Source organism: Nesoenas mayeri (genome assembly GCF_963082525.1).
Source record: "Nesoenas mayeri genome assembly, chromosome: 2".
Lineage (NCBI taxonomy): Eukaryota > Metazoa > Chordata > Aves > Columbiformes > Columbidae > Nesoenas > Nesoenas mayeri.
In genome coordinates this window covers 83,502,861-83,515,181 of record NC_137543.1, presented here as the reverse complement: position 1 = coordinate 83,515,181, position 12,321 = coordinate 83,502,861, and the positions used below count along the sequence as shown (strand labels likewise).

The 12,321-nt window shown below is 36.3% G+C and overlaps 1 protein-coding gene across 1 annotated transcript in view; it reads right to left on the bottom strand.

Moving 5' to 3' along the window:
• Window positions 1–12,321, bottom strand: part of DROSHA (drosha ribonuclease III) — a 73,168-nt gene that overhangs the window by 44,622 nt on the left and 16,225 nt on the right. The window contains exons 8-13 of the mRNA XM_080340321.1: window positions 11,925–12,011; window positions 11,732–11,818; window positions 8,720–8,791; window positions 7,075–7,156; window positions 5,678–5,752; window positions 2,077–2,246 (exon numbers count right to left, since the gene is read on the bottom strand). Coding sequence (XP_080196447.1) covers window positions 2,077–2,246; window positions 5,678–5,752; window positions 7,075–7,156; window positions 8,720–8,791; window positions 11,732–11,818; window positions 11,925–12,011 — 573 coding nt within the window. The remainder of the gene's footprint in view (window positions 1–2,076; window positions 2,247–5,677; window positions 5,753–7,074; window positions 7,157–8,719; window positions 8,792–11,731; window positions 11,819–11,924; window positions 12,012–12,321) is intronic.

The following is a 12,321-nucleotide window of genomic DNA, read 5'->3' as shown; positions in this document are numbered from 1 at the left end:
CATATACACGCACTTTACTTGAAAACAACAAACCCACAAAAAACCCCAAAATAACAAGAAAAAAACACAACTTTCCCCCTCAAAAGAAACCAAAACACCCCACAAAAACCACATATAAAAAACCTAGAGATGCTCACAAGATGAATTATTATTTCTGAAGTGATGATGTGGAGGAAAGCAGCAAAATAAAATACAGTGGTTTTACTTTGTTGTGTCAAGTGGATTGAATTGAATTGAAGAGCTGTCATTTTCTGAAACAGTTTCACATTGTCTAACAGAACTGTTTTGTGTTCTAAAGGTGTAAAATGCATAGAAAATACTTTCATACTCTATTTTTCACTTACTTTCATACTCAGTAATATACGCTGCAATGAACAGAAAAAAAATCCATAAACTAAGAAGAAAGTCATGGCAATCTTCTTGAGAGAAAATACATGTTCTAATGATGGCATTGCAACATGACAACATCTCAAAGTGCTGCAGATTTGTTTTATGCTTACAAATGTTGATGTCCACATGCATCTCTAAAACTTTGCCAGATAGAATGAAAAGTTTGTCAGTAAAAATCACATAAGGTCTCAAAATTAACACTAACACAAACTGCACTGCCCTGTGCATAGACATTTACAGTTCGTTTACACAAAGAAGCAGCATATATGTGTTCCTTCATGCTAAACAAAACAGCACATTTTCAGCTAGCTGAAATCTGCAAAGCTTCAGCAAAATCACATATGCTATGTCAGTGTACACCACCCAGATGCTGACACTCGTATACTAGCATGTATCTTGTATCACAGAAACTACAGGCTACATCAAGCTAAACAGTTAAGGCTGCCTAACAATGTCTATTAAGAGATTCGGGATTAGCACTCGGTTTTAACCAGCTCAGGTAGAATTTTCCATACTGAGAGTTCACATGCATTCTGTATTTCATGTTCCCACAGATGATCTTATTTTCCTTTTGGTCTAGAAAATTTTAGCCTAAACGAAAAGACTAAGAACGAAATCAAGTGAAAAATAAATTATCCTGTCCAAGTTATGATTATCTTACAAAGTAGTTTAGTAAACGTAACACTGCCATTCTTAAAAATATAAACTTGAAAAAATATATTTAGGAAGTCACCTTGGCTGCAGTTTGGGGACAGGTTTTTCAGTGAGCAAACTACATTTCCACTTAGGCTTGATACCAAGTCACACTTTTTCTGGAAAAGCTAAGTGTAGTTATGAGCAAAAGAGGAAAATTAAGTCAGGGAAAGAAAGGTACTACAACTGCAAAAGCTACATGGCAGTCTAAAATATTATTCCAAAACACGCCTCCACTACTGAGAAGTCACTTTGCAATACTGACCAAACCACACAAAGACAACCCTGCAGCTTTTATGCAGCATCATCTATTCTTGTGACCCTCATTTCTCAAGTGTGAAAGTTAGAAAAGTGGGCTAAATTAACATAAACACTGGAGTTGAAAGGAGCTGTGTTCAGAGCACCTATGCTTCAAAATACTAATTGTTTCAAAAATAATAAGGCCATAGGGGTTTCAAGCTTGGCACTGAAAATTAATGGATGCATTCATTAATGTAGGCAAAATTCCTCAGTGTGAGCAACAGTAACATAAGAACAATGTGGAAAAAAAAGTAGGTAGAAAACACCTTTTCCATATTCAGGGCAAAATCAGGATAGAGCTCTTTAAATAGAGCTAGGGGGTCAAAAGGGGAAGATGAAAGAAAACTGCAAACAGTTAGTAATTCTCTGGTGCTGTGTCAGGCAAAAAGAATGAGATCAAGCACGTGAAGACTGTCTTAAGAAAATAGGAAAGCAGAGGAGCAAACTACAGTTTCACATACATAAAATATAGCCATTCCTTTTATTGTGCACACTGAAATAGTGCTCATGTGAAAATCTGCCCTTCAGTAGAGCGGCAGAGGGTGCAATTCTTCCCAAACTGGAACAAGTCAATGAACTGTTCCTATAGCAATCTGCGACTCCTCCCTTTCCAATTCAGCCTGTTGCAGACCCTCTGAAACAAGACATGTACGTGTCACTGGGTTGTTCATAAATCAGAATTATTTGTTTTACCATGCCAGGGCTGGTAACAATCATTCCTTTGCATTCTTCTGCATATTTCTGCCATTCCAGTTCTTCCCACTGAAGCATATTGGCAATCTCCTCTTCAGGCACCAGAGCTTTACTGCATCGCAACAAGTAGAGAAGAATCTGATGCATTGAGAGTACTTCTTTCCCTCCATCTTAAAAACATAAATAAATAAACAAACACATTTCAGATATTCCCTCCTAAACAATGAGCAAAAGAGAAAATATGCAGAACATAAAATATTTGGATGAGCAAAATAAAATGCAAAATGCTTAAGCGGCTTGACAAATACAAAGGCAAATGTTTTATTGATGAATACTGCACATGTATAAACACTTTGCTAAATGGGAAGCAATAACAGTAACGGTAGCAAGAGTAACAGTTTCATCATACAGTAAAGCTGAAGTTTCTAACTTGCCTGAAAAACTTTAAAATGAATAGGCAGAACAATCAGTTATATCTTCCTTTTTACTCTTTTATCATTCTTTTTACAATGGTAGTCAAAAAGCCTTTAGGCATTTATGCAGGTTTTTTAGAAAAACACTCAAAATTTTACAGGATACTTCTAGATGACTATAGTAAGTTATCCTTACATTTTAAACTCATCTGTAGTGCTTACATGCTGTACCTGCAGTAATGAAGACTTAAAAGCCTCATGTCATCTCCTGTCACTCAATGAATTGATGGCATGTGAAAACTGCTAAATACTTCTACCCCAGGAAAAAAGCACAGCAAAGGCTGCTTGTAAAAAAGGAAGACAGTATAATAAACATCTGACTGGCTCCAGGTAGACAATTACAGATGAAGATGCAAACAGGAAAGACGAACGAATGACAATTCTGACAGACCACCACTCAGAAGACACTGACTATTCAGATTCAGTATGTCCACTTATATAAGTAAAAAGATAGACATGTTACTACAGTGCTTTAATTTTGACACATATCTCTCCGACCCTCTCCTTCAACAACAGCCTGTTAATTTGTAGGTATGGAGGTATCTTCCAATTTCATCCCCAGAGCACAAACATTGATTTGCCTTCCTCAGTAAGCAGAAGCAATCTCACCCTGTCGCTGAGTACATTCTATCACTACACACACACACACAAAAAAAAAAGGAATAGAGAACAAAAGAGAAGCCTTAGAGCAATTTGGGGGATGATGCCACAGCACAAGGAATGTGATCCCAGACACAGAAAAATCCTTGCATAATGGCAGTGCTGCATAATATGATGTCCTCTCCACAACACACAAAAACGAGTGCTTCTCTTCATCTGGGATTACAGCACCGTGGTACACAAAAGATTCAAGGGAGTGAGTGGTATCACTTGGCCTCTTAGAACAATCAACCTCATTCAAACTTCAAGAGGGAATCTTGAATAGAGAAAGACACCCCAACGTCACTGGAAACAGAGCTACAGGGGCAGATTATTTAGTGTGCAGTTTTCCTTCAAATTAAACGGGGACTCAGTTCACAAGACTCATCTTTGTCATAAACTAGATTATACTGTTAAGCAAGAGGTAGCCTATGTCCTACAATCACTAAAAAAAAAAATCAAAACCTAAACCCAACAACAGCTATAGCCTTACTTGCTGAAGACCATGTACTGGAAGGGTGCTAAACAGTAGTTAGAGACCTGACCTTCTCAGAGTCGAGACATGTGGTACTTGTGACCTCAAATGTTTTATCCTAGTCTTTTTCTCTCTTAAGACATTTAGCATCATAAAAATCTATGACAATGAATACAATACAGCAACTATTCTACATGCTATGTATCTCTGGCACTCACTGAACCTGGTACAATCAGCTCAAACCTTAGAGCTACCCCAAGGCCTGTCTTTAAGTAATTCACATAGAAAACGTGGCATCCCAAACCTCATATTTTTAGACCACGTTACAATAATATGAAACTAGAGGCAATGGGAAATTACCAATTCATTTCTACCTTAAAAGAGACAGTTGATGAATGAGTGGAGATCTGTTGCACCAGTGTATCTTCTTTGATTAGACATAGATAAAGTTCTGCAAACATACCTGAAGGAAATAGATTTCCAGTTTCTGAAAATTAAAAATCTCCAAGGATATCTCAAAAAATAATCAAAACAAAATGCAAACTTTATTAAAAAGTATCTGTCATAAAGATGCTAAAAGGCAACTATTTACGCAAAAATACCAGGAAAAAGGCATTTTTATAAAGAGTTAGAAGGCTGGGAACCTTCAAGAGGAAGCACACAGGAATATGTGTTATAGAAACTTCTCTCCCTATCAGTCAACAATCCCACATCACAGAAAGAGCTGTCTTCTAAACTGAAATTAAAAAAAAAAAAAAAATCAGAATATAAAAACCTCAAACTAATAGGAAAACACCCTCAAGCTACACAAACCAGGCAGGTCAAACTTGTTCTCATTTTGTGATGAGGTCAAGTTAATCAGCCACATGTGGCTTGATGGCTTATTTTGTAAATTGCTTCAGCAGAACCAAATCAATGTTTGCTAGCAAACCTCAGAGCTCTGCTTCTGATTGAACAGTGTTGTGCATCCAGAAGGGAACAACAATTAGAAATATAGTCATCTAGCCATCAGTACTCTCCACAGCAATGAGATAAACCTCATTTAGCTATAGCTATAATTAATAACCCAACTAAGTTTGAAAGCCCAGAGCAGAGAGCACCCCCAGGCCACAGTCTTCTTGATGAAGATTGTTCCATGTCTCATCTGCACCCTCAGTCCAGCAGCCAAAACGCGTCCTCCTGTCCACACAACACTTCTGGAACAATCACTGGCAGGACCTCAGCAGGACATGTTTTCAATGGAGCCATGACATTTATAGCAACTGAAAGTCTGTCCTAATATCTTAGGATGTGTTAAATGCCTGCATAAGCTGTTCACTCAAAACAAGCGTAATGCTCCACACTGAAGCTTGTCCTTGGCTGGCAGGCTAGGGTTGAACTGCATAGGAATGGTGTTTTTCTGTCTTTCACCATTTGCTGCAAGGTCTAAGCTTGCATTAAGATAAAGAAAGAAAGAAACAATCAGAACAACATGTGCTCAGGGGTGCCAATCATGCTGACCCTCGAAAATGCACATCAAGAATTTCAATATAATCACACAGTATCCTGAAGAGCACAAGGGACATGAAATTCAATTTCACACATAGGATTAGATAATACCGCTCCTCAAATGCCACAGCTCCAACACAGGACACAACAAGAATAACCCAGCACCACCTAAAATCACGTCAGAGACAAAAGCTAGAAGTGAGACCTGGCCTACCCATCTGAATGCCAGTGCTAACTAAATCAGCCACACTGCAAGTGAGCACTAAAGACTTCAGATGGAAGCACCAGAACTCTGGACTGACTGAACCATTTCACTTACAATAAGCTGCTTTTTTTTTGGCTTGTTGTTGTTGATGTTTTATTTGTTTGTTTCTTTGTTGGTTGGGGGAGGGGCATAGGTTTTTGGGTTTGTTTTGCTGTTGTTGTTTTGGGGGGCTTTGGAGGAGGTGGTTTTGTTTTTTTGTTTTGTTTTGCTTTGGGTATTTTTAGATCTAATTTCCATAAGGCTACATAATATGAACATTACCTGGAAGAAATCTCACAAATCGTGGCATGAAGTGAAATCTGGGGCAGCAAACAGAATCACTTTCAAGTGAAGGACCTTAAATATGAAAAAAAAAATACAGAAAATTATGAACAGCAATGTATTTGTAGAAGAAGAAAACAAAAGGTAACTCTATCGTAGATGAAAGCAATGAATGGTAATTAGATTTGATAGGGCCTAAGTTTTAATAAGAAAAGTAACAAAATGCATTGCAGAGAGGAACATAGTTAACAACTTCTAGTGAAAGCTTTCACATGGATAATTTCAAAGAAAGCTACAATAACTTACAAAGAAGCTAACAAAACCACAGTAGTTTCATTTGAAACAGTGATACAGAAAGGATTATTTTATATCAGTAATTCACTTAAGTCTTACAGACACAAACACTAGCTTATTAGTCCCTCCCAATTAGTAGGGTGTTTCCCAGTTAGAAAGATAATAAGGAAATTTCTGTGATGCTATTTTGCATGAGGTTTTTTTGTTTGGTTGGTTGGTTTTTTTCTTTTTCATTTCCTATTTCATCATCCAAAGCTTTGCATGAAATTAAAAACCAAACCAGTGAGTACCTGGTGTTAAAAGAACTATCAGAACCAGTGATATGAAAGACAATATTGACATCAGAATACCTTTAGTATCAAACCAAAGAAGGCTACACAAAATATATGAAACTTGTATGCTACTCTGTTGAACTGCAATAAGTGAAGAGCATCTCCATAGATAAAGCCAAGACACCAAAAGACACCAACATATTCTGAAATGAAACTCCTTTTATATTCTCATTTTTATTTTAGATCAGGGGAAGGATCATCCCTGCAACTCTTCTTTGTTACAGTCTTCATAGAAACATAGATTTTCATCTTGTCAAGTCAAAACTTTCCTGTATAATGATATAATACATTATCCCTCTATGGCTGGTTGTATGACACTGCTTTGTAAGTTGACTGTAGAGAAATACTGTATGAGTAACCTGTTTGTTAGCTTGTAAAAACAGAGAGAACAATTTACCTGACAACTTGGCTTTCAGAATACCATGCACACAACACGGTGCAATATTAAACATACATTAATATTCTAAATTAGATTAAAAAGAACAGTTTTGGATTAAAGAATAAATTCGGTTTATCTGAGAGAACACAATGCTAAGTTCGCATTTCAGTTGCTACAGTCCACACTAATGAACTCTAATATATTTCATCTTCTTGAAGAAGAAACTGTAAGTCCATCCTTCTCGCATAAACCACCATTTGACTTTGATCTTTTGAGGCCCATCCCCATTTTTTCTTTTTAAAACAAAGAACATCACAAAATAGAGTCCTATTCACAAAAGCTGCAACTAATTCCAATTTTGTATGGTTTTTTTTTTCCTAAATAAAAGTTACCTTTAAGATTCCAGTCATAGAGCTCCAAAATATCTTTGAATAGATATGAAGAGAACAGCTCAAGACCCCTCACACAAAAATTCTGAGGAAAGAAAAAAAAATAAACCAGACTTATAATTATATAACACTGTAATACAAATAATGCCACTCAGATATGTGTAAACAAAACAATAACAAAAACAGTAGCTTCCTATTTGCCAAGGCTAGACACTGGGCTTTGGAAACAGTACTGATATATCTGTAATCATCTACTGTAACATAACACAGTGATCTCTTCAGAAAGCACCGTAAAGAAAGCATTGTAATGAGGACACTTTAGCCAATGTCCAAATAGGCAGAAATTAAGAATTGTACACTCATATCCTTTCACCTGAATAAGCTAAGCAGATAGCATATTTCTGAGAAGGGCCTTTTTTGTAACTCACTTCTTCCTATATGTTCATATTAAAACTTTATAAATCACCATCTGTGATATCGTGATCACGTCCATAGCAACATATCAGTACAACACAAATTGAGGACTTTGACCTGAAGACTCAACAGGAAAGGAGAAAAAAAAAAAAGAAAAAAATAAAAATAATCAGATTCTTCTCATCAAGCAGAGAAGCAGCTCCCCCAAAGCAAACAGCTTTCATTCAGAAATGAAAGGACATGAAAAGCCTTCCTTAAGAAATAGTATCAGGCCACGTTGGTATAAATTGTATGTGTATGATACTGGCCATAAATTCCAAAACCAACAAGACAACCTCTCTCCCAAGAACCCTTTACTAAAGATGGTCTTAAAAGAGTGCTGTAGCCAATTGCTGTGGCCAATTGACCAAAAGTCAAAAAAATTGTCAAGTTCCCTATTTTGCTTGGTGGCTGTTTGTTGTTTCAGAGCAAGATCTGGAGACAACACAGCAGATTCAGTAACAAGAAATGAACTGCTTTGATCACGTTAATCTTGCTGAGGAATTTCAGGGCTCTTGAATATATTTAGATGCTGTTGAGCAACAAAGAGAAAACTAGAAAGAAAAATGTAAATATATGTGACTAAATTAAATGCTGATCCTATCTTTGTAGTTAATATGCAGGGGTGTTTCTGTACCTACACATGCTGTTCCACTGCAGCAATTTACATCACAAACTGGCTTCACTAGGACTAATTTGTAATAAAAAAAAAAAAATATGAACCGAATGTGCTTTGTTTGTATCCACCGGAAATTTGTTTTGGCAACAGCTTATATTAAGTACTGATAAACAATCTTCAGAGCTTCAAACTCACGATTAAGTGTCAGCTCTGCCACTGACTTATGTAGTCCTAGCAAACCAGCACCTCCACATGCCTTATTGTTGTCATCCATAAAAGGAGGATAATGCCTAACTCAGCTCACAGATAAGAGTACCTGACATATATTGTATATAACTTAAAATGAAAAGAAGCTATGGATATAAGCACTTCTTACTATTTGATTTTAATATACGATAGCCTAGGTAGATGGATTTATGGTAGAACCTGTGAGTGCAAGTTCCTTTTCAGCCATTTGTTCAGAACACAGCCTGTCTCTCAGAGACTTCACAAAATGGGATTCTGAAGAGTTTAATCCATTAAGCATATCAACAACTCATAACCCACTCTGACTTTTTGACTAATTATCCTTCTTACCTCAGGCATCATCTCCTCAATGAAATGAATTGTATAGTCAATGTTAAATCTGATTACTTTACACAGAGGAATCTGGAAGAAAAATAGAAATTTAGCATGAAAAATTATACAGCATCACTTGTATAGCTAATACAGTTTCGTATGCAAAGGTGTTACCGTCTTTTGAAAAGGGCATTTACTAAAACAGCTGCTCTGGGGGATCATGCAAAGACAGGAACAGAAACATGTGCAAGAGAAGTAACAGTTCTAACCTCCACCTCTGTAACAACACAGAACTGACAGGAGATGGTAAAGGAAGATAAAATAATGCCATCTACTGGAGAAAAAATTTTCTTTGGAAGAAAAAGCAAAGCTCAGTAAACCCATCTTTTTTCTCACTTGTGTATTTGAAAGTGAATTTATTGTTGGTGACACAACATGTCAGATTGATACAGTGACCTGAAGGCAAGGTGTTTTCAGCACATTGTCAATTCTGTTAGCTACACTGTCTTAAAATATGGCCTTAAGTCATAGCAACATAATGCAAGAACTTCAGGATAAATTTATAGGTTTATACTAATTTCATCCAATAAATGTTTTCAGAACTTCATTCAACTAATTGGTTAAGACAAACATCTAATTCCTTTCTTTCACCTTTGAAAAAAGGTTCTTTGGTTTGAAAAGCCCATGCACTGCTGAAGGTGTGTGATTTTCTGTCTTTTTTTTTAAGGAAATTTTTGAAAGAAAAAATGTAAAAGACTAAAGAAAGGCCTAATCTTACCCTACGTATCTACAGGTCTAAGCAAGTGTTACTACTCACTGGCCTTGCAAGCATAAAAGAATCTTAGAACCATTCAATGGTCTGTGAAAGTGAGGCAAGCCAAGGTTATTTTGCATTGACAAGCATACAAATAAATATCTGAACAGTGCTGGGGCTGCACTGAAATCAATGGACTTAGCAGAGACACAATATTCTGCTTGCATTTTCTTGCAGCCCAGTATCAAACACCTGACTATTTTGTCTACAGAAATCTGTTGGTACCTGCATGATAAACTAAGAAGCTACAACAAACAACCGAACAAAAAAAGTGCATTTCCTACACTTTGATACAATATTAAATGCAAATGCACAAGTAAAAAATCTTGGAAGTCAAAAGTCCTTAGAACCTGAGGATAGGAAAATCTGTCACATTTAAATCAGCAGGGCTTAAAAAAAAATACACAGAGTGTTTGGTTACTTTCTAACACGTAAGTTCAACCACGAAAGGATGTTTGGATTCTTCATGAATTCGAGCTCCATGTACACATGCAAATGCATAGCAAAGGAACATGAGGTTGGTACTATCAAATTGTTTTGGTAGTTATATTAAGAAAATTAGAATTTCTCTTATGACTGTACTAACCATTTTCTCTAATATCTTATCTGCTCAGTTATTACTGAATAATAGTAAAAACAATAGTAAGACTTCTAACAGTGTGCCAAGCTAAGACTTCAAGTTACAGAAATTTGGTTCATTCAAAGATGCTGGTGTTCGGATCTCTACTTTTGCTACTCTTTGCCACCTCCCTTTTATCAAATATGTTCCAACATGTCTCCAAAACAGCAGTTTTTATGTTGCGAAAAATCATCTCAAGACAACAAGAGACTCCTTCTAAAGGGCTTTATAACTGTTAGAAACAGGAACTGACAAAACAGTGTTGCTTTGTATTGTCCTGTAAAAAAGTAATAATTTGCTGCTGATCACTTCCCCTATTTGGAATGAAAAAGAAAAAACCAACCAACCAAACACACGTGCACTTTACGGTAAGACTAAGCTCAATGTCTTCACTAACTACTCAGGTCAGATAAGAAGAGTTTTCCTTGTTCTCATATATTAAAGATTTCCACAACTCTGCCTTCCTGTCATGAAAAGAAAAACTATAAAGATAAGGTGTTTTTTTAGCCTTTTAATGGGAGTAAAACGAAACTGTTCCTTTTTGCTCATTTGCAAAGTGAAAATGTAAAGCCTTGGGTCAAATCTGCCTGAGCCCCAAGGCTGAGTTAACGCTATCTGGCAGGAATGCTTCACACTGCAAACCCACCGGCTGAACTCTACTCTCTTACTGACTTCTCACGAACATAACAGTCTCTTCTCCTGATCACCAAAAGTAAAGTGTTGCCATACATATTATGCAAGTGAACTGTCACAAAAAAAAATGCTTTATTCTCAGTGCCTCTCAGTACTGCTACTCTTACATCCCAGTACTGAACTGATAACCATGCTTACACCGGGTTTTGGCATTGGTGGTGTAACTATTAAGATGTATAAAATCAAGGAAACAAACCCTACAATATTTAAAAAACCAGTTACTGGAATATCAAGATAACAAAAAAGTCTTCAAATGTACAGAAACTAAGTATTTGCATATTTTTCATTCAGATATGGCTAACAGCTTATAGTGGAAAAGCAGGGCAGTCAGGTACCAGCCATGTCCTTTTCTTGTTATATGACTTTCAAAACATAAAATTAATTTTAAATAGCTAAGACTTTTAATAAAAATCATAACTTGCCTAGTTCCTGAAGAAGATTAACAGATGTTAGAAAGTAGTGGATAGGTCTAAGTAAGTTTTTAGAAGAGAGAAATCCTTTTAGAGTGAATCTCTGAAAAAAGTCAATTTGTCACTTAAAGGAAAACCTTTTCCTCTTGCTGTTTTTTTCAACTCTTTCAACTTAACAAACCTCCTCATCCAATTTAATCAAATCAACAGTTTTAACAATTTACTCCATGGTTTGTTTCACTTCCAAATTGTGAAACATATAAAAACATTGCTTTGATGCACACCACAGTCTCAGTCACAGTTTGAAGACAATGCTTAATACAATTAGTAGAGAAAAAAACTGAGACCATTAGCACAAGCGCACTTCCCATGTCCCCAGTTCTGGTGCAATGTTTGTAACATACCTACACCATTATTTTACAGAAATTCTACTCAGGGCAGAAACAGCTTGCCTTCTAAACAAACCCCACGTATATAACAATGAAAATACTTACATTTGTTAGTGGGGCATGTGCAAACATTGAGAACCCTTCAAAGATATATTCGTGGTCATCATACTCAATAACAGTAGGTCTGTCTGTCTAAAAAATGCAAACAAAATCACCATGAATAAGCAGGAAGCAGCTCTACTTCCATCATTGAAAATAAAATTAGAGTCCCAGTCAGAATGCTTTATAAAGTACTTACTAAGAAGTTTGTGGGAGGTGACACAGTAATTCGATAATGATACAGTCTTCCAGCATTGTTGGTCATGGGGCGACATGGTTTAATGGGCTTAAAGAAAGAGATAAGTAGAATTATGTGTAGAGTCAAGGCAAATTTAGGTTAAAAGAGAGAATAAAGCATTTCTAATAGCCATGAAATATGCACTAGGAAAAATTAAATAAAAGCAGGTAGTCATAATAAAGCATTCTGGGAAGAGGGAAAGTCAGGCCTTATCTGCAATTTCACTTTAAGAAATATTTTTAAAGCTATTCAAAAGGAAAAAGGGTGAAAAACACTGCTGCAATTTTTTCATCTTCCATTTGACTCTCCAACTTTCTTACACCCAGCAGTTAGTTGTTTAGGTACCAGACCAACTTCC